The following is a 26,602-nucleotide window of genomic DNA, read 5'->3' on the forward strand; positions in this document are numbered from 1 at the left end:
CATGTGACACGGTCAAAAACTCTGGAAGAAGACAACAAGTGGTCCTTGAGTTGAGATGTTTTGGCAGACTGACGTTTTCAAACTAAACAAAATGATGTTTTCCAACAGCACACTCTGGTTTCACTTTATAACAAGATGAAACATCTGTGGTATCAAATACTGAGATATCACATGATGTAAATATAATGTATTGATTAAGATGTGGTAGGAACTGATACACGATGGTTAGTATGACAGGAGTGTTGATCAAATAACCAAGGTAATAGAAGATGTAACCAATCAATAAGCATGAAACAATGCAACCAAATATCACATTTTATACTCTGTTTTAAATATAGGATTTTTTAACACTTAACACTTAAAAAATGCAGTAAGAGGAAACCAGAACCTTAAAAGTGTAAATTGAAGTGAAAGTATTGTTTAAAAAGTGTTGAGGAGGAGCTGGAACCTAATAGTGTCAGCAGATGGTGCTGTAGGATAAAGACAAAATAATAGCTGCTCAGTGGAAGCTCACAAGGTCGGACAAAGTGATCAGGTCAAGTGGAGTTCAGAGGGACAAACTCCTCCTCATCAAAGGTGGTATAATTTCATTGGTTGGGGAAAGATGCTAGGGGGCAGGCAGATGCTGGTTTTGGGTTATAAAAGATGGAACCCGTGCATTGTTTAGTCAGAACTGTTTGTTTGGGCTTTGTTGTGGACAATAAACCTCCACTGTGCTGAACTCTAAACTCTCCCGGTGCCTATTTGGAAGATTGACTCTTTGGTTTTTTACACTTTGAATAACCTGGATGGAGAAGATTGACCCAGAAAAGATAAGAATGACAATAAAAGTGATGAGAGCACAGAAAGAAAATGTAATGTTGATCACCATAAACAAAGTGGTGTAAACTCTTTAAAGCTTCCCACTGTCACCAGACGTTACAGTTACACTCCACAGCCTGATGGTAACATCAGTACAGCTTTCAGCTACATTCATTCATGATGCAAAACACAATGTCTGCTTACCTTCATCTTCATCAGCAGCCACTGTGCAGTAGAAACTCTATGACGTCTCTATTGAGGCTAACAGACAGTTTTAGACTCTGAAGCATTAGTCCAAGACTTAAGAAGCACTCATTGTAATGATGAAATGATTTCACCAGTACAGACAGTTTAATGTCCTGTGAAAACTGGGAATAAAGGAGCAGTTTCCTGTTTTCATCTGTAGTTTCCTGCAGTGCTTCTTCTTGCAGGCAACAAGACGGACAACAACAATAATTCAAGTTCTGTTTGCTGAAAGTCGACCTCATTGTTTCAGGTTAAATTTCCACACTGACAACAAAATAGTATTGTCTGGTCTCTCTGGAATGGAATCCCCCAATGAATCGCCGCCTTATCGTGGTCGGGGAGTTTGTGCTTCCCTGAGAACCTGGGAGCTGTGTTGTCGGGGCTATGGCCCCTGGTAGGGTCTCCAAAGGCAAAGTGGTTCCAGGGGAGGGGCCAGAGTAAGAGCGGTTCAAAAACCCTGTATGAAGCAGAACCCAAAGAGCAACGTACCCTCACCCGGGTTAGGGAATCAGGGACCCCCTTCTGGAGCCAGACCTGGGAGGGGAGCTCAGTGGCGAGTGTCTAGTGGCTGGGCCACAGAGCAAGCCCAAAAGGAACAATGTGGAACTGCAACCCTGTGGGCTCACCACCTGCAGGAGCCTCTACAGGTCCTGGGCGTGCAGACCCCCGGCATCGTAGACTGGCTCTAAGGACATGGAACATCACCTCTCTGGAGACTACTGAGTCGGAGCTGGTGCGGGAGGCTGAACGCTACCAGCTAGATATAGTCAGGCTTGCGTCCATGCACAGCATCGACTCTGGAACCAAACTCCTGGAGAGGGGCTGGACTCTCTCCTTTTATGGAGATGCTCAGAGTGAGAGGCGCCAGACGGGTCTGGGGATACTCAGCAGGGAGTCCCGGGTGAACAAGAGGGCCGCCTCCATGCAACTCTGGGTTGCTGATTGTTGTGTGTGCATATGCACCAAACAGCAGTTCAGAGTATCCGGCCTTCTTAAAGGCTCTGGATGGATCAGATGGTGGGAGAGGTTGCCGGACAGACCTGGTAGGTGCAAATATGTAGTGAGGGTTTGTTGGGAACGTCTGGTGGAGGCCCCTGTCTAGGAGGTCTTCAACTCCCACCTCCGGAAGAGTTTCTCGTACATCCCGAGGGAGGTTGGGGACATGGAATCCCAGTGGGCCATGTTCAAAGCCTCCATTGCAGAGGCAGCTGCTGAGAGCTGTGGCCAGAAGGTCGTTGGTGGACGCTGGCGGTGAGGGAGGTCGTCAAGCTGAAGGAGGCCTTCAAGCCTGGCTGGCTCGGGGGCTATGGAGAGGGACTTTTGGGTGGCCTCAAGGAAGTTCTGGCAAACCATTCGGCGGCTCTGGAAGGGCAAGCGGGGTTGGCTCAGGCTGTATTCAGCCAGAGAGGAGAACTGCTGACCCAGACTGGGGTTATCATAGGGTGGTGGGAAGGACACTTTGAAGAACTCCTGAACCCAATCAACACTGAGATTTGACCTGAGATGCTGAGGCCTCTGGACATTGTTGGGCTGTTGTGGTTGACAAGCCTCTTCAGTGTGGTGTGGAGGTGAGGGACAGTACCTAACTGTGCAAATCAGAGGGAGGAAACAAAACCCCAAACCAAAATAGCAGCAGGAACAGGTTGAGCAGGTAGAGAGCTTTAACACTGCAGAACTGAAAGTAAAGTCAGTCAGAGTGGCAGCCGGGCAGCCGTGGAGACACGTCTTTGTTTCTGTCTAAAGAAAATCCAGACTGACTTCATCAGGTCTCCTCAACAACACAGCAGAGCCTCTGCCAAACACTGGTGAGTACAGATGATCACATTTACAGCTTCAACCACCAGGATTAACACAAAACTTCAGCTCCGCTCAGCAGGAAGTTCCTCTTTTCTCATTTCACACTTGTGACGTTGGTTAAAGTAGAACTACGGCTGTTTGTCCAGCGACCACTTTAACAGCTTTAAACAGCCTCTGTGTGTCAGCTCTCAGGACTTTAGGGACTTTAAACTGATCCTCTGTGGGTTGGAGTTTAGTTTCCCTCCACTTTCCTGGCAGCCATAACCAGGATAATTCGGCTAAATTTCTGTACAGTCGTAGGAAGCAGAGACACATCTTCCCTCTTTATATGCAGACAATGTTGAAAAACTCAAGATAATTAGCTTCACTTCAGATATAGCGAAGAATGTAAACTTCTGCAGTGAATGGGCTCGGGCGAGGCCTGCAGACTTCAGCCATGTTGGAAGTAACTGACCGAGACGTTCATGAAATTCGGTGGGATCATCGCTCTCAAAGTTCTGAACCTTACACATATTTATTTTCTTATTTCTTAGTGCCCAACAGGAAGTCAGCCAATTTGGACTCATGAGCAAACGCTTAAAGACTTTAGGATGCTCAAAAACTCAGGAAACTTTGCGCACTCATCAAAACCAGTGCATTTTGCCAGAATATGCAGTGATCGGGTTCTTGAGTGTTTTGCGTGGCAAGACTTAGTCAGAGCATTGTGGCTTCAAATATTCACAAAATCTGGCACTCTCATCAGCTCTGCCAAACCCCTGGAGGTACAAAGAGACCTGAGTGCAACATTAGAGGCGGATCTTCTGCATAGTTGGGCCCTTAGAGCACCACATACCTGCACTGAGTCAGGTGACTTCCTGTCAGCCGTCTGCTATGATGAGTGGGAACAAAATGATTTAATTCTGATCAAATTCTGATCTTGAAACAAGGGAACAGTTTGGCGTCAAGTGATGGATGCCATTTTTGTAATTACACCGTTTGACCACGAGGTCAAACTGGCTTCAAAGTAGGGATGTGCAGTTCAAGCCAAAATACTATTTGATAGTTCATCTATGAACTGTTCAACTATTGTTTGATAACACTCACCTTCAAGCTTCGCATTATTATTTTCGCTTTTATTGCTTAAACATGGCAGAATTACATATTGGACATGAGTGTTTGGATTAAAGCAAACGTTAAGTCGATCGCTGGCCACGAAATCCTCCGTCCAACCAGAACAAGCGCCGCAGTGGGAGGAGAGTCGAGATAACAGCTAAGATAATCCGGCTAATACCTGCGGCTGCTTCTAGCTGATGTCCGGGTGCAAAGATCGGTTGCATGAAATGGGACCTGACAAAGGAAAACAAAGGAAAATATACTTCTAAAGCAAAACGATAGTCGTATTAACTATTACATTTTTTTTGAAAATGAACGAATATTTGAAAACCTACTTCAAAGCCTGAAGACCTTCCCAGGGGCTTGGCCCAGCAGCACGGATAGTCTTCAATAGTCTTCGATTTTAAAACAGATCATTTGACTTACATGAAATTCACTCTGTGTGGTCTTCACATTAAATACAACAGGAAGAATAATTTGTGTGTGTTGAATAAAGCCACACAGTGAACACAGCAGGTGATATTTCTCTCGTCACAGCTCTAAAAAGAAGAAGAACGGCTAGCCGAAGTAACGAAAATGCAGCTACCGCTCAGCCTGAAAGAACACATTCACTGCTGCTGTAAGCTTCAATCAATTTTGACTACACTGTTTTTCCTTTTCTTTCCCACTGTGTGCAGACATGGCTGCAGCAAACTATCCGAGATCTGAAGATCAGTTTCTGTGCTCCCTCTGTCTGGATGTGCTCACTGATCCTGTCACCACATCATGTGGACACAACTTCTGCAAAACCTGCATCACTGAACACTGGAACACTAACGACCGGTTTCTGTGTCCCTTGTGTAAAGAGGCTTTTACCACAAGACCTGATTTGAGGGTCAACACTTTGCTCTCTGAGATGGTCTCTCAGTTCAGACAGTCAGCTCAACAGGACGCCAGCAGCAGCAGCTCAGAGCAACAAGTGTCCAAACCAAGAGAAGTTCCTTGTGACGTCTGCACTGGAACCAAACTGAAGGCCCTGAAGTCCTGCCTGGTGTGTCTGGTCTCCTACTGTGAGACTCACCTGGAGCCTCATCTGACAGCTTCAGGCCTGAAAAGACACCAGCTGATCGACCCTGTGGAGAACCTGGACAGCAGGATGTGTACGAAGCACGATAAACCTCTGGAGCTGTTCTGTAAGACCGACCAGACGTATATCTGCGTGCTCTGCTCTGTTTTAGACCACAAGACACATGAGTTTGTTCCTCTGAAAGAAGAATATGAAGGACAGAAGGCCGAGCTGGGGAAGACAGAGGCTGAAATCCAGCAGATGATCCAGAAGAGACGACTGAAGATTGAGGAGATCAAACGGTCAGCTGACCTCAGTCAGGAAGATGCAGACAGAGCGATAGCAGAAGGTGTTCAGGTCTTCACTTCTCTGAAGGAGCGTGTTGAGAGAGGCCAGGCAGAGCTCATCAACACCATCAAAGAGAAGCAGGAAAGAGCAGAAAAACAGGCCCAAGCTTTCATCAGAGAGCTGGAACAGGAAATCTCTGAGCTGATGAAGAGGAGGACTGAGGTGGAGCAGCTCTCACGCTCTGAAGACCACCTCAATCTCCTCCAGAGTGTCCAGACCCTCAACACCAACCAGCCTCCAGCCACCAGGGACTGGACAGAGGTCAGCGTCCCTCCACCGTCCTATGAGGGGACTGTGAGGAGAGCTGTGGCTCAGCTGGAGGAGGATCTCAGTAAAGAGATGAAGAAGCTGATTAAAGCTGAGCTGAGGAGGGTCCAGAAGTTTGCAGTGGATGTGACTCTTGATCCTGATACAGCACATCCTGATCTCATCCTGTCTGATGATGGGAAACAAGTGAATGATGGTGATGTGAAGAGGAAAAAACTCCCAGACAATCCAGAGAGGTTTTCTAAGTATATCATTGTCTTAGGAGAGCAGAGTTTCTCTTCAGGCAGATTCTACTTTGAGGTTCAGGTTAAAGGAAAAACTAAATGGTCTTTAGGAGTGGCCAGAGAGTCGATCAACAGGAAAGAGAACATTAGACTGAGCCCTGAGGATGGTTACTGGACTGTATGGTTGAGGAATGGGAATGAGTACGAAGCTTGTGAGAACCCTTCAGTCCTTCTCTCTCTGAGGTCTCAGCCTCAGAAGGTGGGGGTGTTTGTGGACTATGAGGACGGTCTGGTCTCCTTTTATGACGTAGATGCTGCAGCTCTCATCTACTCCTTCACCGGCTGCTCCTTCACTGAGAAACTCTTCCCCTACTTCAATCCGTGTCTTAATGATGGAGGCAAAAACTCTGCCCCTCTGATCATCTCTCCTGTACACGCAGTAGACTGATGACTTCTCTTATTTCATGTGATGATTTACTGCATTTAAGAGAGCGAATGAATATTTATAGTGTCGATGAAATATCTGATTTCATACAGAATCTGTTTGCTTTGGTGATTGATTTATATGGATCCATCACAGAGGAAACACGTCAGTTTGCTGATTTTTGGGTCATTTGTTTCTGTTTTATTACTGTTCTTCTATTTGATGTGCAGCCACAGAAAACATGCTGCTGAATATTTCACTGTGTCGTCAACAGTTCGGTCCATTACATACCTGCAGTGTCTACAGAGAACAGCTTGTCTTTGTTATGACGGCTACAAAAACTTAATGGACAAAGTGATTAACAGAACTGATGCAGAATTTTCTATGTGATGTGAAAAGTGGTTTGGTGAATTACTGGTGGCTTTGGTCAGTTTTTATGTGGTTTGTGAATAATTTGTGGTTCATGGTGAATAATCTGTAAATGTGTGATTGTACAATGGAGAGAGGTAATTACTGGATTTAAAGACATTAAAGAACTGTTTCTGCCAATCATCAATAAATAGTTTGAAAATTGGACTTTGATTCTGTGGAAATCTTCAGGGTTTTAACCGTTTGCCTTCAGCCCGACCGTGTGCTTCCTGCTGTTTGACTAAAATGACTTTTACCTTTTTCACATGTTCAGTAAAATCCACACGTCGTCCTGCATGTGAATCATTTCATTGGTGCAGCCTGAACTCGCTCATCTCCCTGGCAGGTTTTGGGGTGAGTACGGGAGAGACGGCCGGGACGAATATGATGAGGGTCACATGACTGACGGGGGAGGGCGGCCGACCAGACTGCTCCTCTTCCCAGCTTCTCACAATAAACTCACACATGAACTCATCCTTTCTGCCTTAAACTGTAACATAACACCTCACTCATCACAAATACTTAATTCACCTTCAAACTCCTGAAAATGCTTAGAAAAGGGGAAAGTTTGAACACCTACAGTTCTGTGACAACTGAAGACCATGTGACACGGTCAAAAACTCTGGAAGAAGACAACAAGTGGTCCTTGAGTTGAGATGTTTTGGCAGACTGACGTTTTCAAACTAAACAAAATGATGTTTTCCAACAGCACACTCTGGTTTCACTTTATAACAAGATGAAACATCTGTGGTATCAAATACTGAGATATCACATGATGTAAATATAATGTATTGATTAAGATGTGGTAGGAACTGATACACGATGGTTAGTATGACAGGAGTGTTGATCAAATAACCAAGGTAATAGAAGATGTAACCAATCAATAAGCATGAAACAATGCAACCAAATATCACATTTTATACTCTGTTTTAAATATAGGATTTTTTAACACTTAACACTTAAAAAATGCAGTAAGAGGAAACCAGAACCTTAAAAGTGTAAATTGAAGTGAAAGTATTGTTTAAAAAGTGTTGAGGAGGAGCTGGAACCTAATAGTGTCAGCAGATGGTGCTGTAGGATAAAGACAAAATAATAGCTGCTCAGTGGAAGCTCACAAGGTCGGACAAAGTGATCAGGTCAAGTGGAGTTCAGAGGGACAAACTCCTCCTCATCAAAGGTGGTATAATTTCATTGGTTGGGGAAAGATGCTAGGGGGCAGGCAGATGCTGGTTTTGGGTTATAAAAGATGGAACCCGTGCATTGTTTAGTCAGAACTGTTTGTTTGGGCTTTGTTGTGGACAATAAACCTCCACTGTGCTGAACTCTGAACTCTCCCGGTGCCTATTTGGAAGATTGACTCTTTGGTTTTTTACACTTTGAATAACCTGGATGGAGAAGATTGACCCAGAAAAGATAAGAATGACAATAAAAGTGATGAGAGCACAGAAAGAAAATGTAATGTTGATCACCATAAACAAAGTGGTGTAAACTCTTTAAAGCTTCCCACTGTCACCAGACGTTACAGTTACACCCCACAGCCTGATGGTAACATCAGTACAGCTTTCAGCTACATTCATTCATGATGCAAAACACAATGTCTGCTTACCTTCATCTTCATCAGCAGCCACTGTGCAGTAGAAACTCTATGACGTCTCTATTGAGGCTAACAGACAGTTTTAGACTCTGAAGCATTAGTCCAAGACTTAAGAAGCACTCATTGTAATGATGAAATGATTTCACCAGTACAGACAGTTTAATGTCCTGTGAAAACTGGGAATAAAGGAGCAGTTTCCTGTTTTCATCTGTAGTTTCCTGTAGTGCTTCTTCTTGCAGGCAACAAGACGGACAACAACAATAATTCAAGTTCTGTTTGCTGAAAGTCGACCTCATTGTTTCAGGTTAAATTTCCACACTGACAACAAAATAGTATTGTCTGGTCTCTCTGGAATGGAATCCCCCAATGAATCGCCGCCTTATCGTGGTCGGGGAGTTTGTGCTTCCCTGAGAACCTGGGAGCTGTGTTGTCGGGGCTATGGCCCCTGGTAGGGTCTCCAAAGGCAAAGTGGTTCCAGGGGAGGGGCCAGAGTAAGAGCGGTTCAAAAACCCTGTATGAAGCAGAACCCAAAGAGCAACGTACCCTCACCCGGGTTAGGGAATCAGGGACCCCCTTCTGGAGCCAGACCTGGGAGGGGAGCTCAGTGGCGAGTGTCTAGTGGCTGGGCCACAGAGCAAGCCCAAAAGGAACAATGTGGAACTGCAACCCTGTGGGCTCACCACCTGCAGGAGCCTCTACAGGCCGAGACAGGTCCTGGGCGTGCAGACCCCCGGCATCGTAGACTGGCTCTAGGGACATGGAACATCACCTCTCTGGAGACTACTGAGTCGGAGCTGGTGCGGGAGGCTGAACGCTACCAGCTAGATATAGTCAGGCTTGCGTCCATGCACAGCATCGACTCTGGAACCAAACTCCTGGAGAGGGGCTGGACTCTCTCCTTTTATGGAGATGCTCAGAGTGAGAGGCGCCAGACGGGTCTGGGGATACTCAGCAGGGAGTCCCGGGTGAACAAGAGGGCCGCCTCCATGCAACTCTGGGTTGCTGATTGTTGTGTGTGCATATGCACCAAACAGCAGTTCAGAGTATCCGGCCTTCTTAAAGGCTCTGGATGGATCAGATGGTGGGAGAGGTTGCCGGACAGACCTGGTAGGTGCAAATATGTAGTGAGGGTTTGTTGGGAACGTCTGGTGGAGGCCCCTGTCTAGGAGGTCTTCAACTCCCACCTCCGGAAGAGTTTCTCGTACATCCCGAGGGAGGTTGGGGACATGGAATCCCAGTGGGCCATGTTCAAAGCCTCCATTGCAGAGGCAGCTGCTGAGAGCTGTGGCCAGAAGGTCGTTGGTGGACGCTGGCGGTGAGGGAGGTCGTCAAGCTGAAGGAGGCCTTCAAGCCTGGCTGGCTCGGGGGCTATGGAGAGGGACTTTTGGGTGGCCTCAAGGAAGTTCTGGCAAACCATTCGGCGGCTCTGGAAGGGCAAGCGGGGTTGGCTCAGGCTGTATTCAGCCAGAGAGGAGAACTGCTGACCCGGACTGGGGATATCATAGGGTGGTGGGAAGGACACTTTGAAGAACTCCTGAACCCAATCAACACTGAGATTTGACCTGAGATGCTGAGGCCTCTGGACGTTGTTGGGCTGTTGTGGTTGACAAGCCTCTTCAGTGTGGTGTGGAGGTGAGGGACAGTACCTAACTGTGCAAATCAGAGGGAGGAAACAAAACCCCAAACCAAAATAGCAGCAGGAACAGGTTGAGCAGGTAGAGAGCTTTAACACTGCAGAACTGAAAGTAAAGTCAGTCAGAGTGGCAGCCGGGCAGCCGTGGAGACACGTCTTTGTTTCTGTCTAAAGAAAATCCAGACTGACTTCATCAGGTCTCCTCAACAACACAGCAGAGCCACTGCCAAACACTGGTGAGTACAGATGATCACATTTACAGCTTCAACCACCAGGATTAACACAAAACTTCAGCTCCGCTCAGCAGGAAGTTCCTCTTTTCTCATTTCACACTTGTGACGTTGGTTAAAGTAGAACTACGGCTGTTTGTCCAGCGACCACTTTAACAGCTTTAAACAGCCTCTGTGTGTCAGCTCTCAGGACTTTAGGGACTTTAAACTGATCCTCTGTGGGTTGGAGTTTAGTTTCCCTCCACTTTCCTGGCAGCCATAACCAGGATAATTCGGCTAAATTTCTGTACAGTCGTAGGAAGCAGAGACACATCTTCCCTCTTTATATGCAGACAATGTTGAAAAACTCAAGATAATTAGCTTCACTTCAGATATAGCGAAGAATGTAAACTTCTGCAGTGAATGGGCTCGGGCGAGGCCTGCAGACTTCAGCCATGTTGGAAGTAACTGACCGAGACGTTCATGAAATTCGGTGGGATCATCGCTCTCAAAGTTCTGAACCTTACACATATTTATTTTCTTATTTCTTAGTGCCCAACAGGAAGTCAGCCAATTTGGACTCATGAGCAAACGCTTAAAGACTTTAGGATGCTCAAAAACTCAGGAAACTTTGCGCACTCATCAAAACCAGTGCATTTTGCCAGAATATGCAGTGATCGGGTTCTTGAGTGTTTTGCGTGGCAAGACTTAGTCAGAGCATTGTGGCTTCAAATATTCACAAAATCTGGCACTCTCATCAGCTCTGCCAAACCCCTGGAGGTACAAAGAGACCTGAGTGCAACATTAGAGGCGGATCTTCTGCATAGTTGGGCCCTTAGAGCACCACATACCTGCACTGAGTCAGGTGACTTCCTGTCAGCCGTCTGCTATGATGAGTGGGAACAAAATGATTTAATTCTGATCAAATTCTGATCTTGAAACAAGGGAACAGTTTGGCGTCAAGTGATGGATGCCATTTTTGTAATTACACCGTTTGACCACGAGGTCAAACTGGCTTCAAAGTAGGGATGTGCAGTTCAAGCCAAAATACTATTTGATAGTTCATCTATGAACTGTTCAACTATTGTTTGATAACACTCACCTTCAAGCTTCGCATTATTATTTTCGCTTTTATTGCTTAAACATGGCAGAATTACATATTGGACATGAGTGTTTGGATTAAAGCAAACGTTAAGGCGATCGCTGGCCACGAAATCCTCCGTCCAACCAGAACAAGCGCCGCAGTGGGAGGAGAGTCGAGATAACAGCTAAGATAATCCGGCTAATACCTGCGGCTGCTTCTAGCTGATGTCCGGGTGCAAAGATCGGTTGCATGAAATGGGACCTGACAAAGGAAAACAAAGGAAAATATACTTCTAAAGCAAAACGATAGTCGTATTAACTATTACATTTTTTTTGAAAATGAACGAATATTTGAAAACCTACTTCAAAGCCTGAAGACCTTCCCAGGGGCTTGGCCCAGCAGCACGGATAGTCTTCAATAGTCTTCGATTTTAAAACAGATCATTTGACTTACATGAAATTCACTCTGTGTGGTCTTCACATTAAATACAACAGGAAGAATAATTTGTGTGTGTTGAATAAAGCCACACAGTGAACACAGCAGGTGATATTTCTCTCGTCACAGCTCTAAAAAGAAGAAGAACGGCTAGCCGAAGTAACGAAAATGCAGCTACCGCTCAGCCTGAAAGAACACATTCACTGCTGCTGTAAGCTTCAATCAATTTTGACTACACTGTTTTTCCTTTTCTTTCCCACTGTGTGCAGACATGGCTGCAGCAAACTATCTGAGATCTGAAGATCAGTTTCTGTGCTCCCTCTGTCTGGATGTGCTCACTGATCCTGTCACCACATCATGTGGACACAACTTCTGCAAAACCTGCATCACTGAACACTGGAACACTAACGACCGGTTTCTGTGTCCCTTGTGTAAAGAGGCTTTTACCACAAGACCTGATTTGAGGGTCAACACTTTGCTCTCTGAGATGGTCTCTCAGTTCAGACAGTCAGCTCAACAGGACGCCAGCAGCAGCAGCTCAGAGCAACAAGTGTCCAAACCAAGAGAAGTTCCTTGTGACGTCTGCGCTGGAACCAAACTGAAGGCCCTGAAGTCCTGCCTGGTGTGTCTGGTCTCCTACTGTGAGACTCACCTGGAGCCTCATCTGACAGCTTCAGGCCTGAAAAGACACCAGCTGATCGACCCTGTGGAGAACCTGGACAGCAGGATGTGTACGAAGCACGATAAACCTCTGAAGCTGTTCTGTAAGACCGACCAGACGTGTATCTGCATGCTCTGCCCTGTTTTAGACCACAAGACACATGAGTTTGTTCCTCTGAAAGAAGAATATGAAGGACAGAAGGCCAAGCTGGGGAAGACAGAGGCTGAAATCCAGCAGATGATCCAGAAGAGACGACTGAAGATTGAGGAGATCAAACGGTCAGCTGACCTCAGTCAGGAAGATGCAGACAGAGCGATAGCAGAAGGTGTTCAGGTCTTCACTTCTCTGAAGGAGCGTGTTGAGAGAGGCCAGGCAGAGCTCATCAACACCATCAAAGAGAAGCAGGAAAGAGCAGAAAAACAGGCCCAAGCTTTCATCAGAGAGCTGGAACAGGAAATCTCTGAGCTGATGAAGAGGAGGACTGAGGTGGAGCAGCTCTCACGCTTTGAAGACCACCTCCATCTCCTCCAGAGTGTCCAGACCCTCAACACCAACCAGCCTCCAGCCACCAGGGACTGGACAGAGGTCAGCGTCCCTCCACCGTCCTATGAGGGGACAGTGAGGAGAGCTGTGGCTCAGCTGGAGGAGGATCTCAGTAAAGAGATGAAGAAGCTGATTAAAGTTGAGCTGAGGAGGGTCCAGCAGTTTGCAGTGGATGTGACTCTTGATCCTGATACAGCACATCCTAAACTCATCCTGTCTGATGATGGGAAACAAGTGAATCATGGTGATGTGAAGAGGAAAAAAATCCCAGACAATCCAGAGAGGTTTTCTAAGTGTTTCAGTGTCTTAGGAGAGCAGAGTTTCTCTTCAGGCAGATTCTACTTTGAGGTTCAGGTTAAAGGAAAGACTGGTTGGGATTTAGGAGTGGCCAGAGAGTCCATCAGCAGGAAAGAGAGAATCATAATGAGCCCTGCAAATGGTTACTGGACTGTATTGTTGAGGAATGGGAATGAGTACAAAGCTCCTGGTAACCGTCTCTCTCTGAGGTCTCAGCCTGAGAAGGTGGGGGTGTTTGTGAACTATGAGGACGGTCTGGTCTGCTTTTATGACGTAGATGCTGCAGCTCTCATCTACTCCTTCACCAGCTGCTCCTTCACTGAGAAACTCTTCCTCTACTTTAGTCCATGCCCTCATGATGGAGGCAAAAACTCTGCCCCTCTGATCATCTCTCCTGTACGCGCAGTAGACTGATGACTTCTCTTATTTCATGTGATGATTTACTGCATTTAAGAGAGCGAATGAACATTTATAGCGTCAATGAAACATCTGATTTCAAACAGAATGTGGAGTTTCAGTCACAGTTATGTGAAAAGTGGTTTGGTGAATTACTGGTGGTTTTGGTCAGTTTTTATGTGCTTTGTGAATAATTTGGGTCTAGATTCGGAAAGGGTCTAATTTGCGTGCATGGCTTGATTTATACCATACTGAACATGCTTACTCTGTACAAACTCCACTTACAGAAGCACAAAGCTAGTGCTGATGTACGCAGGGTGCTTGGATGAGCCCTCCACTTAGAGTTTTGCAGGATTTGGTTCCTGGTGGAAACCTTGGCTCTCATGTTCTGAATGTGCTCCTTGAAGCTGAGGGTACGGTCCAAGGTTTCAATTGTTTTATGATTAAAATCAAACTGAACGGAATCGATCATGTGATTCAAATATATGCAAAGGCCTAGAGTACTTTTAACTGTCTGATCAGTGCACAAATTAACTATTATTAATTGTTAAAAATCGAATTGCATGAATGAATACGAGTCGTTAATTGTACTTTTTGTATCGTTATAGAAAAGAATAAAAGCAAATGGAAAAATCTCAGCTGGGAGTTGTTATGTGTGCACTTGTGAAAGTAAAATCTCCACGAATACATGTTTTTATTTCAAATGGATCAAATGGCTCTGTGTGATGGGAAAATGATGATGTTCTTATTGACAAACCCGCAGAGGAGTAGCATCAGCAGCTCTGCAGCTCTACTGAGTTTTTCAGCCTGTTTTTTGTTCTGCAGCCAGCTGTTTTCATCAGATAATCTCTGATAATAACACCGAATACAACCTGCCCAGCACCAAACAGCAGACAGACTCAGTTTAAAACCAGCTGGTGAGCAGTTTTCTCCTTAGTTATGACACTTAAGGCTTAAGTTCTCCTTCGCTGGCGAACTTCAGGGTGTTGCACAGAATCCCTCAAAAGCGTTTCTTAGTTGAGGGGAAAAGATTTACTGCACTGAAGACTGTTTGCCGGACCAATATTAAAAAATATATCTGATCAGAGGAATACAACAAAAATCATGTATATTTGTATTAGTTATGTGTCATGCGCTCTAAGAGCCGATGCTGTGTAGTGAATCAGAAGATCCGACTCCATCGAGTGAGAGCCGCCTCCCAACTTTGAACTTGATTGACAGCATGGCAGCCATGCAGCCAATGTGATCGCAAAATAAGTCAGTTAATGCCAAAACTAATGACCCCAGCTGAACAGCACAGTATTGATGAGGAACTGGCTAAGATGGTAGCCACTGATTTCCAGCCCTTTTCCATTGTGGAGGACAAAGGTTTTAAAAGTCTTGTCAAACAATTGTCACAAACAATGATCCCAAAACTATATGACACAGAACGTGCATTATGGCAAGAAAGGGTGAAAAAAGCTCCGTCAGTTTGCCGAACGACTGACTGGTGGACCTCCAGAACCACCTGCTGTTTCATGGCTGTCACTTGCCATTTCATTGAAAATTACAAGATGCCATCTTGCCTGCTGGACTGCTGTGAGTTCACCGACAGACACACTGCAGAAAACTTGGCAGAGGAACAAGTAAGAGTGACAAAAGAGACATTTATACTGTTTGAATACTGAGTTAGGTTCTGTTTCTGTTCTGTGGGTTTGTGTGCAGTGTTTTGTTCATTTGTTTTTATGTGCAAAAGTAAGAATGCCTCCTTTTGTAACAGAGCAAATGCACTAAAATGAGGCAATTACAAGGCTTCTCATAAAAACACTGAATGCAAAAGGCATCCATAATCTCGCCCCTCCATACCTGTCTCATCCATGTTGCCACGCCCTCCTGTACTCTCCGCTCTTCTTCCTCCATCCACCTGACTGTCCCCTCTGCCCGTCTCACCACCATGGGGAGCAGAGCTTTCAGCCGCTCTGGCTCTGGAACTCACTACCATCCGATCTAAAAAATATTGACTCATTTTCCATACTTTTCAAATCTACACTCAAAACCCACCTGTTCCAGATCACTTTCTCACTATGATTTTAATTGCACTGTCAACCTGTTTTTATGTTTTGTAAACTTATTTAATATTGTATGAATTTTCCATGTTTTATTGTTTTAACTGTCTTCTTGTACGGCGACCTTGAGTGCCAGAAAGGCGCCTCCAAATAAAATGTATTATTATTATTATTAATAAAAGGGTTTATCAACACACAAATCATTCATATTTGCCAGGTTAGGCTAAAATATGAGGCTACAAATGATACTAAATTAGGAGCCGTTTGGGAGCCGTGCCAAAAGAACCGACTCTCTGAAAATAGCCGAACTTCCCATCACTAATTTATACAGCTACTTGCTGTGCAAACGCCCGTTGTCACAAGACTACATTACCCATGATTCATATCCTCCGGTATTTCCGGGTAGGTATTGCTGACAGCCATATTTGATTCGATTATGCTGTTCTGGCTGCGACGACCAGTTTAGCCAGTTCTTGACAAAAAAAAAAAAAAAAAGAGAGAGAGAGAGAGAGAGGAAAAAGAAACGGTGTCTTTTCTGCACTACGAGGCCAGCTTTCCGGTTAATCTGCGACCAAATCCAGCTGCGTTCACAGTAACAACAGTTCCTTACCTGTAGTCAACGATGAATCCTGAATAGTAAGTGGGGCGTTTTGATGTCGATTATGACAGGTCCGGTTGAGCTGTCAGCTTAGCCGGGGGAGCTAAGCTAACGTTAGCTAGCTAGCTTGTTAGCTTGTTAGCTTGTTAGCTAGCTAGGCGGACCGGTAGACTGTGAACTAAATGAACGTCAGCTGCTTTGTCTCCTGTGCTAAGCTAGCGGGCTGCGGTGGGGTGTGCGCACCAACAAATGACAGCGTTGATGTTTGCCACATAACTCGTGTTTGTCAACACCCACCTGTCAATATAGCTTCGATTAAACCGACCGTTTGTTTTTCGCTTCGTCCGCGGTGTTTGCTAGCTCGGCTAACGGTCACTTAAATGGAAGTAGCGTTAGCAGCTAGCTAGCTAGCTAGGAGGCTAACTGAAGGGCTACGTAGCGTTACCTGACACTGTGGGGGATATTGTTATTGAGGTAGTCGCTCGCTTAGACACACAATGACACATTAATAGTTAAATACACACTAATGTCAGCAAACACGGTAATAATCGATACATTTTTACTGATCTGGGGTCGGCTCAGGTATAATTATAGTCAAATTTACCCACCGCAAACAGGAAGTTACTGCATTTTCTCCTGTTGTGGAGTGAGTTAGTTAGGTAACAGCAGTGTTACTTCACTGCAACTAACGAATACTCTTATTACAGATCGATCTATTGAGTGTCCACATTCATTGATTAGTCGTGTGCTGCATAAAATGGCTTGTTTTGACTGATTGGCCGTCTGCAGATATTCAGTTTACAGTCAGATTACAGGAAGAAAAGCTGCAAATCCTCAAATCTGACAGCCAGAGAAGAGCTGGTGTGTTTTCATGGTGGTTATGGATGATTAATTGGTCATTAATCAATGGCATTACTGTCACGTGCCCTTAAACTGTACAGTTGTCAGTAACAGGGTTGTAACTAGCTAGTATTTTATTACTTTGACTGTTTATGTGCTTGATGAGTTTATTACTTGTGTAATTATTCGCTTTTAATGCTGAAATAATGAGTTGGCTGACAGATGTTTAAGTACCAGCTGTTTTTGACACGTTTTCTCTGCTATATATTATTGTAAACTGAATATTTTTGGGCCTCAGACTTTTAAAAACTTCACCAAGAGCTCCTGGAAAATGTGAAATGTAATTTTAGTACCATTGATTGTAAATTTTTAAAAATAAATACCAAACATGACATGGCAATGTTTTTTTTTAAATATCTTACATCTCTGAGCCTCAGCACATTTTCTAAATACATATATGTTTTGTTTACATTTCACACAGCTGATGATTAACAGCACAAAGTGTCAGATTATAATGAAAATGTCATTTAAATAAGACGACATTCAAGATTATATAAAATCTGACTAAACATTCAGTGTCAATATTAGCTGATATACTAATAAAAAACCAAGAATGATATGATATGATATATGATATGTTCTAGTACCTTGTGGGTGTTGTGATAATAATTCTGTGTTAATGTCTGTTTTGTTCACAGTGACTATTTATTCAAACTGCTCCTGATCGGTGATTCTGGTGTCGGCAAGTCTTGTCTCCTCCTCCGGTTTGCAGTGAGTGTCTGTTTTTTTTCCGCCTGTCACCATCGGAAATATTATAATTTTGTTTTTACTTTAAGTTTCAGTTAGTTTCCAGAGTGCAAATCTGCCAGAACTACCTAATGAGATCATTTTCAGGCCGGTTATGTTATGTTAGGTTAGCTTGTACAACCTGGTGGCCTCATGTTATCAATACAATAAAATCAAATATAAGACATGAAAGCCTTACCAAAGTATGAGGTAAATATGTCCAAACAATGAGAGTATGTGGAGGCGGTGCCAGAGTCAGTATGAATACTCGTGATGCATGTTTGTTTTGATTTAAGCGTCTTAAAATTAAGTTTAATGGTTGTGTAGTTAATACACTCATAACTGAATAGGAAGACGGTTCCAGTGCTCGATTCACTTCAGGTTTTATTGTTTAAAAATGTTAAGTTTTATTTGTTATTTTTTAAAATTATTATTATTATTATTAAGTGTTATAGAATATCTCTCTGTCCACACGACAACGCAAGAACGATTTAAAGCGCTCTCGTAATCACACCAGGCCAGTAGGTGGCGATAGTAAGTCACGTTAAACACCGCAGAAGAAGTGAGCAGACGTTCGCGATGGATGAATAACTCTTGAATGAAACCAGCAGCACTGAACACACACAGAAACATACTGGCAGCCGCCATGTTGTGTTATTCAGTACTCGGTACTTATAAACAACAATTAGCATCCGCACGTTGCAGCGATGATGTTGGCGTTTCCCAGAAGCTCCGTCTCACCGTCCCCGTGAACTCGGGCAGCACAGAGTTCAGGCAGATCTTGGAAATTGAGATGTTTCCCCAAAGCCTCTTCTTCATCCTCCATCATGTGTACGGGAGGCCGAAACACAGAGAGAGTTTTAATGAAGGTTGTTGGTGTGGTCAGTCGCTGTAAACATTTACACCAACGCCTCCTCCGGTCTTATTTTATTCCTGTCAGTTTTGTAATTGTAGTTGAATTTATTTCAAATTTTCATTATTATTTTCAAAAGTTTAGTCTTTATTTTTATGTTTTTTCACACTTAGTTATTGTTTTTAGTTAAATGTAATAACCCTGTTCAGCACTGTGTGTGTGTGTGTGTGTGTGTGTGTGTGTGTGTGTGTGTGTGTGTGTGTGTGTGTGTGTGTGTGTGTGTGTGTGTGTGTGTGTGTGTGTGTGTGTGTGTCTGTGTGTCTGTGTGTCTGTGTGTCTGTGTCTGTGTGTGTGTGTCTGTGTGTCTGTGTGTCTGTGTGTGTGTGTCTGTGTGTCTGTGTGTCTGTGTGTCTGTGTGTCTGTGTGTCTGTGTGTGTGTGATCCCAGGATGACACGTACACAGAGAGCTACATTAGCACCATCGGCGTGGACTTCAAGATCAGGACCATCGAGTTGGACGGAAAGACCATAAAGCTTCAGATTGTAAGCGGAGCGCCGTGGCTGTAAACAGATAAAGTTGTGATTAGCGTTTGGACTGACGAGCTCTGCTTTCCCCCCCCAGTGGGACACGGCCGGGCAGGAACGCTTCCGCACCATCACGTCCAGTTACTACAGAGGAGCTCACGGCATTATAGTAGTTTACGATGTGACGGATCAGGTCAGTGCTTCTCCAGGACCAATAGCTTCAGTCCCTTAAAAACACCCAGTTATCATCTGGTCACACAGTCAGGGTAATGATAATTTGATATGCGTAATAAGATTAGATGAAATGCTTTTTAGAGCAAAATGAAGTGTTTACAGCGGCGCAAGGAACACACAAAAAGTGAAAACATGAGAGCGACAGAATCAAAAACTCAAAGCTAAACTCAGACACAAATGAGCAGAGGAGAGTGAGCAGTGAGGAGAAGAAGCCCACTGTACATAGATGTGTTTTATGTGCTTTAAGCAACCACAAATCACCCTTATGTGTAAATTATTGATAACAGAATTCAGCCAGCAGCGCAGTTTGTTCATATTCCTGATCAAAGTGACAAACTGTTACTTTAAACTTTGAAGACAGAGCAATGTCGATCACAGTAGATCCACTAAAAGAGCTTGTTTGATCCACTGACAGGCTCAGAGTGTTATTCTAAGTGTGTGACAGCATCATGGAAAGGATCCCTACAGAGAGAGACCTGGAAGATCCTTTTGGTTTAACCACAAACAGCACACACACCAGACTACATTCACTAAAACAGGGATTTTAGAGAACAGGACACAGGAGCTGCTCTCCAACACAATATCAGCGTAACACAAACTAACTTATCAAGGCAGAATAACACTCTGAGCCTGTCAGTGGCTAAAACAACTGGACCTACATTGATCAGGTTCAGTTGCCCCAAAGGATCACATTGTACAGGACTAATCCCAAAACCTTTTGAACCTACCAGTCATCTAACCCCCCTAGATATGTAAAAATAAAGCCCGGGTTTAAAAATAGTGGCGTTAATGCTTGTTTTCTGTCTTCCTCCCGTCCTCAGGAGTCCTTCAATAATGTCAAACAGTGGCTACAGGAGATCGACCGCTACGCCAGCGAGAATGTCAACAAGCTGCTAGTAGGCAACAAGTGCGACCTCACAACGAAGAAAGTGGTGGACTACACCACAGCGAAGGTAAGAGGACGCCATGTTTCACCCGGAGACACAAAGAGCCCTTTGTGATGGGACACTTTAGTATCGGCCGCTCCTGCAGCTTGTTTGACAGTTTCTCCAAGTTTCCGTAGCTAACAGGATAATAAAATAAGCGTTATCGGACTGAGCTACACTGTGGTCTCACTGTCGCGGCCTTGAAAATGTGATGAGCTCAGTTTTTGTTGAGAGATATGGGTGTGGAAAACAGGAAGTGGTGATCAACTGAGCGTTCGGCTGCTGGGCAGTGAGCTGTGGGGGACGGTTCAGAAGAAACGCCACATGTGGGGTATACTGAGTGTCTGAAACATCCTGGAATTTAGAGGAGGCTCCTCCAAATAGGGAAAGTCAAGGAATTTGATCAATTATTTGGGAAAATCAAAAATAAAAATGTGCTGATTCATGAAACCGACAGTGTTTCTAACGTTAGTGTTGTTCTTCTTCGGGTTGTTTCACGTTGGTTCTGATAAGTTCTGGTCACGTGAAGCTCCAACGCTGGCGATATTCCCGCCGTCAAATCGCTTAAAAACTCAGCAAACATACGGCAAAGTGTCAATTTCAGGAGCTTTTTCTTACACAATTATTAATTAGAAGGACGAGCAGCAGACAGACGAGCTGAAGAGTCAAAGATTTCTGATCTGAAGTGGGTTTAACATCATTACCGTTATTCCTTTTGCATGTTGTGTTACATGTGTGGGTGGTGGACATGAAGCTCTGGAGCCCTGAATATATGTTTGTATTTATTATCTTTGTTGGCGCATGATGAACTAAAGGTGGTGAACCCCCTCAAAATGACCCACTGAAGAACTTTAATCTACATTTTCTCCACATGGCAACAAACATACGCCAGGTGCTCAGCACATGTTGCAAGGATCCATCAGACAAGATGTTTCATGACTCACAAAATATTCTCTCGAAGATCAAACTTTCACCTTCGACTCTAAACTTTAAAAAGAACTTAAAAACTCCATCAGGTTGAATTCACAATAGAGCTCTTCTGAACGCTCATATTTACACCAAAATATGACAGAACACTCCCTCTCATTGTGCGCACATGATCCTAATGTTTGTACTCAAGTAAAAATCCCACACTTGTCCTTGTCACGGCATCAGTTTTCTTTTCAAACCATTAAAATCGGTCGGTCAGTCGTTACAAGCTGGTCTGCCAGATTTTAGGGGAAATGTTGACGTAAAATTATGTGTCCTGAGTGTTTGGTTAAAATGTGTGAACGATGGAGTCAGACACTGCGGGATGAGACGATTTCTACAAACGTAAAGTCACTCAAGTGGAAACAAAAGGGAGGACTGAGTGTTAAACTGTTAAAGGGTTAAACTTGTACTGAGAGGCTCCTCTGGCAGATTAGATATTATTCAAATTAGACTCTTTGTCCTACCTACTTCTTCCCTTCCACCATTTTTGTTCTTGTTACGACTCTTAAAGTGTGAAAAAGAAACAGAATGTTTCAGTAAATACAATAAAGTAAACTCGACGGCTGCCACTTAGCTTAACTTAGCGTAGCTTAGCTTAGCTTAGCATGAAGACGCCTGGAAACTATTCTTTTAAATTTGTCTTTTTGTGGCGCTTTCAACTCTAACTGTCCTCCTCAGTGGACGGAGTTTACTCTTCACGACAGCTGCACAAACTCTGTCCACTAAAGAAGACGGTGAGGTTCAGTAGAAAGCTCCTTGTAAATTTACAAGGAAGAAACTCGCACGTTTACAAGAATAAACTTGAATATTGTCCGAGATTATAAAGTCATAAATTTTTTTACAGAAGAAAAAACTCACATCCCGTCACAGACGCTGCTGTTCAGTGGACGACCTCATTAAGTTCTACTTAAAATTGGATTTAGCAACAAGGAAATACTCGTATTACCACAAGCATCCTGACACACACAAAAACACTGTTTTTCTGGAGGGTTTTCTCAGAAATTTATGACTTCAGCTTGAAAATTCAGAGCTTTTTCTTGGACTATTACCCCCTTCCCCCGGCTCCGCCTACAGTGGCCCTAATACGCCGTCGTAGCAGGTAGACTTTGCCCAGTTCAAGTTTCTTTATTGTCAGTATGCAAGAATTTTGCAGACTCCCGGCGCATACATAAATAAGGCAGAATAATTAAAACGGACAAACAAACAAAATGCATGTGCAGAGGAATATATGTGCAGGGGTAAAAAGTGCTAATAAGGTGCAGCTTGGTGCAGTCCTGTTAGTGTGTGTGTTGTGTGTATGATAGAGGGTGAGTGTGTGTGTGTGCTCTGCTACAGGGGGGCTGTTGCTTTCAGAGTTGTCAGTTGTCATGGACTCTACTTTATTTAACTCCCTCCACCCTCTCTCTCTCTCTCTTGTTTCCCAGGAATTTGCCGACAACTTGGGGATCCCCTTCTTGGAGACCAGCGCCAAGAGCGCCACCAACGTGGAGCAAGCTTTCATGACCATGGCGGCCGAGATCAAGAAGAGGATGGGCCCCGGGGCCACGGCCGGCGCCTCGGAGAAGTCCAACGTCAAGATCCAGAGCAAGCCAGTCAACACCTCGTCTGGAGGCTGCTGCTGAGACCCGAAAACCGCCACGACCTGAGTCCACCCCCGAGCCCACGACCAGTCAGTCTCAATGTTACCACGCTCGACAGGGAAAGAAAACCAGACAGGTAGAGGGAGGGAGGGAGGGGGAGGGAGAGAGAGAGAGAGAGGGAGAGGCAGGAGGAAGACTTTGAGTGGACCGGTTTGTAATTGTGTGTGCAGCTACAACACCAGATTCCCACCCCACCCTTTCAAAGTCAGCAATAGGACGGTAAGCCCATCCATCAGAACACACCGAACACACCGGGCGGTTCTTCCTTTTCTTACTTTACCAAAACACACTCGTACTGGAAAAAAAAAACAAAATGTAAACAATTTTTAACAGTGTGTGAAGTTAACCAATGACAGAGAACACATGTACACAGCTTTTCTTCTTTGTTTTTTGTTTTTGTTTGCCCTGCTCTTCCTTTTCAGATTGTAAAATGAGTCTCACTTTTCTAAAACCGGGGAAAAAAAAAAAAAAGAACAAAAAAAAAGAAACACAAAGTCGTCTTTATTTCGCTGTGGATAAACGGCATGGCTTCGGCCCTCAAATCTCCTCCGATATATGAATCAGGCAGCACCTCAAATGAAGCACATGCTTAAAATCCAGCATCATGCATGTCCGAGCCGGTCACACGCTCCCCCGGCGGCATGTGACCGGCTGGCGGTCATGAAGCAGGCGGCTCAAACCACGGCGTCCCGCCCACGTCGCCTGCTCCACCCTCACAGTGTCGCCCCTCAAAACGACGTGCCAGTGCCTTTGCGGCAGGAGATTTACGTGACATTTATGCCTTCGATGCTCCCGTGTTGACGGCATTTACCCCCCCACCCCAACCCCACCCCCATGTGCCCGCGGTCGTGACTTCTCAAAGAATCCACTTTGTATGATAGCAGTTAACATTCCTGTATATATCTATACTCGGCTCTGTGCGTGTGCTCTGCTGGTGTCCATGAAACAATAAGCATGTGCTACATTGGGAGACGTGACGTCGGCCGTGTGTGTTCTCTCTGCTAACGTTTCTCAAAACAACAGCACAACCACAACAGGAGAAATTAAATCATCACCCCAGCTCGAAAATAATCTATAAACTGTATATATTTATACATAACTGTAAGAAGTGATTTGCAAATTGTGTAGAGAAGCAAGTGAAGCGAATGACATGATAGATAGCTGGAATTAGTAATCTCGGCACGTGATTTGTGGCTGCGGACATGACATTTTTGTGGCACAATGTCTACTATTAAAACAATGAAGGAGATCTTTGATAACTGCTCGTCCTACAGGTGTTTTTTTGTGTGTGTGTGTCCTCTGCCAATTATTTTCATTATCAACCCATCTGTCAATCATCTTCACGACTATCTGGTTGGTTCCCAAAGCCAAGGACGACGTTCTCGAATGTCTTGGTTTGTCCACGACCCAAAGATATTCAGCCTGAAACCACAGAGGAGGAAAATATTCCCATTGGAGAATCTTTACACTTTTGTTTTCTTAAAAAGAAAAAGACTCAAAGTGATGAACTGATTATCAAAATAGTTGATTAATGTGATAGTTGCAGCTTCACTTCCCTCCCCGTCTTCACACACAGCCGTCCGCTCTGTTCCACATTTGTTTCAGGCGTTTCTTCAGCGGAGCCATAAGCTGAGAGGAATGATGATCTTTGACCCAGATTTCTCAGGCTGCAGTGATTATTGCACCAGCGGCCTCCAGCGTGAACAAACTACCATTAATTCAGCCTGTTAGAAGTTAGAAGAGGAGAGAAACGTGTGTTTTACAGTTCAGGTTCTCTTCATGGTTCAACAGTGGTTACTTGATTCGTCTGACTGATCACTGAAGCCTCGTGTCAGGAGAAGAAGTAGAAATACAGATACTAGAGTGAGGAAATAGATTGGTAAAGGTAGAACAGTGCTCACATTTACCATCACAAGGCCTTAAAGAGTATTTAACAGTCTGTGCAGGTTTTAAAACCCACTCCCAAGAACAAAACATTCGCCTGAACATTTCACGTTTGATGAAATCAGATCAGAGTCGACTTCCTCTCCGTGCCGTCCTGCTCCAGTTTGGCTGCGTTATGCACATAACATCTGCACAACGGTGAGACTGGAGTGAAACATTAGGTTGGATTAGATGAAGTGTGAGTGTGTGCGTGTGTTTTAAGAGCTGTGATTAATGGCATTAAGGACAAGTAGAATTATTTCACATGAGTAAACGTGCTGCGACACACGTTCTTTAACTGAACCAGTTGCCTTAAGGTTTTACTTTTTAATGGAAGAGTGGTATTAAAACATCTGTAAAGGTCTTAGATTCACTTTCTGATACACGTGAATGAAACGTCTTCACTCCAGTAAGAGTGAGACGGTCCGGGCCCCGAAGTGAAAAGGACTCTGTCTTAAGCTCTTCTTCCATCAGGCTGTGGACGGGGAACGTCGGCTGCTTCACCTCCGTCCTCCCTGCACGGACGCCTCCTCTCCGGCCGCAGTGCCCCACTCCGTCGTCTGCGATGGATCCACCGAGGGGTCGACGTTTCTACGTTTCACTGTCCCATCGCTCAGGTGGGAATCAGTTTTAAGATGTCATCCATATCTGTACTTTGTAATGTTTGTAGAAAGTACAGATGTTTCTGTTAAAATATTGGAAGTAAACGTAAAAAAGTAGTCAGTAAAGTACAGACGTATTTATACTTAGTTACTTCCAGTGTTCATTAATCTGGTGTTAATTCAGGTGTTGAAGCCTCACAAAGACAGAAATAAAGTCAGATACATGGAGAGAAGTAGAAATTGTAAAAGAACAATCAAACTCAAAGTGACAAGGCGAGTACACACACAAAGATGTAATCTAGATATAATGTAGAGCGTCATGTAAGTGGGCGGTGTGATACAGCATGAAGCACAAGACACTGAAATATAGGCAAAATATATTAACTGGCACTTTAAACAGTTTTACAAAGTGCTTCATGGGCGATTAAATTAAATTAGAGGTAGTTTAAAAACAAGAAAACAGCAGCAGATTGTGAAGTTTTACTATATACTATAATATATACTATAAATCCATGTAGTATAATATCTATTCAAAGGTCTCTAAATGGACCGAGTTCATATCAGTGTCAGAACTGTGAGCTCGTCCTTAAAGCACCTTCCCACTGCTCTCTGACTGCTGTCACCTCATGACGCCGCGTTCCTCGTCCGTGAACTCAAAGTCCGCCAAGCGACACGCCGAGCTCTCCCCCGGGGTGAGGCGTGGAGTCACGGCCGTGATGCATGATGGTCACAACCCTCAAGAAGCACTGAAGTGCTGCAGAAGTCCTGCGTTCACAAAGAAGTATTAACATCGTTAAAGTAGTTAAAGTACCCGCTCTGCAGAATGGTGGGTTATAATCACTGATGCATTCATGTGCTTTAATGCTGCGGCTGGTGAAGGTGGAGCTCATTTTAATGACTTTATATACTTTATATACTGCTGTGCATCTTTATTTGACGCTCAAAAATATTACAAAACAAAAATGTAATTGCAAAATATAAATGTTTGTTGTTTATCTCTGAACAATCAGGGGAGTGATCTTTTCCTCACGATGTAATCGAAGCTTTGTAAACGTAAAACTTCGGTCCACTGGGCGTAAAGTAATCAAGCCAGTGTGACAAAGATAGCTCCAGTTTGTGGTTGATGTAAGATGTTATCCTCCATCTCTCATCAA

The 26,602-nt window shown here is 44.3% G+C and overlaps 3 protein-coding genes across 6 annotated transcripts; all 3 read left to right on the forward strand.

The window, feature by feature from the left end:
• Positions 1-4,609: 4,609 nt before the first annotated feature.
• LOC139225620 (E3 ubiquitin-protein ligase TRIM39-like) lies at positions 4,610-6,780 on the forward strand. The gene has a single exon (XM_070856409.1). It carries the CDS (start codon positions 4,616-4,618, stop codon positions 6,266-6,268), a length of 1,653 nt encoding a protein of 550 aa, XP_070712510.1. The 5' UTR covers positions 4,610-4,615; the 3' UTR covers positions 6,269-6,780.
• Positions 6,781-11,872: 5,092 nt separating this feature from the next.
• Positions 11,873-13,522, forward strand: LOC139225704 (E3 ubiquitin-protein ligase TRIM39-like). Of its 4 annotated transcripts, none has more exons than XM_070856536.1 (2): positions 11,879-12,560; positions 12,666-13,522. In XM_070856536.1, exons 1-2 carry the CDS (start codon positions 11,879-11,881, stop codon positions 13,520-13,522), a joined length of 1,539 nt encoding a protein of 512 aa, XP_070712637.1. The 4 variants fall into 4 exon arrangements, with proteins under 4 accessions (XP_070712638.1, XP_070712637.1, XP_070712635.1 ...); XM_070856534.1 differs by having other exon boundaries at positions 11,879-12,105; positions 12,142-13,522; XM_070856535.1 differs by having other exon boundaries at positions 11,879-12,105; positions 12,145-13,522.
• A 2,513-nt stretch (positions 13,523-16,035) lies between these two features.
• Positions 16,036-23,004, forward strand: rab1aa (RAB1A, member RAS oncogene family a). Its single transcript, XM_070856369.1, has 6 exons — positions 16,036-16,185; positions 17,686-17,758; positions 19,074-19,169; positions 19,249-19,344; positions 20,207-20,338; positions 22,708-23,004. Exons 1-6 carry the CDS (start codon positions 16,172-16,174, stop codon positions 22,903-22,905), a joined length of 609 nt encoding a protein of 202 aa, XP_070712470.1. The 5' UTR covers positions 16,036-16,171; the 3' UTR covers positions 22,906-23,004.
• Positions 23,005-26,602: the final 3,598 nt, after the last annotated feature.

Source organism: Pempheris klunzingeri, chromosome 3 (genome assembly GCF_042242105.1).
Source record: "Pempheris klunzingeri isolate RE-2024b chromosome 3, fPemKlu1.hap1, whole genome shotgun sequence".
NCBI classification, from domain to species: domain Eukaryota; kingdom Metazoa; phylum Chordata; class Actinopteri; order Acropomatiformes; family Pempheridae; genus Pempheris; species Pempheris klunzingeri.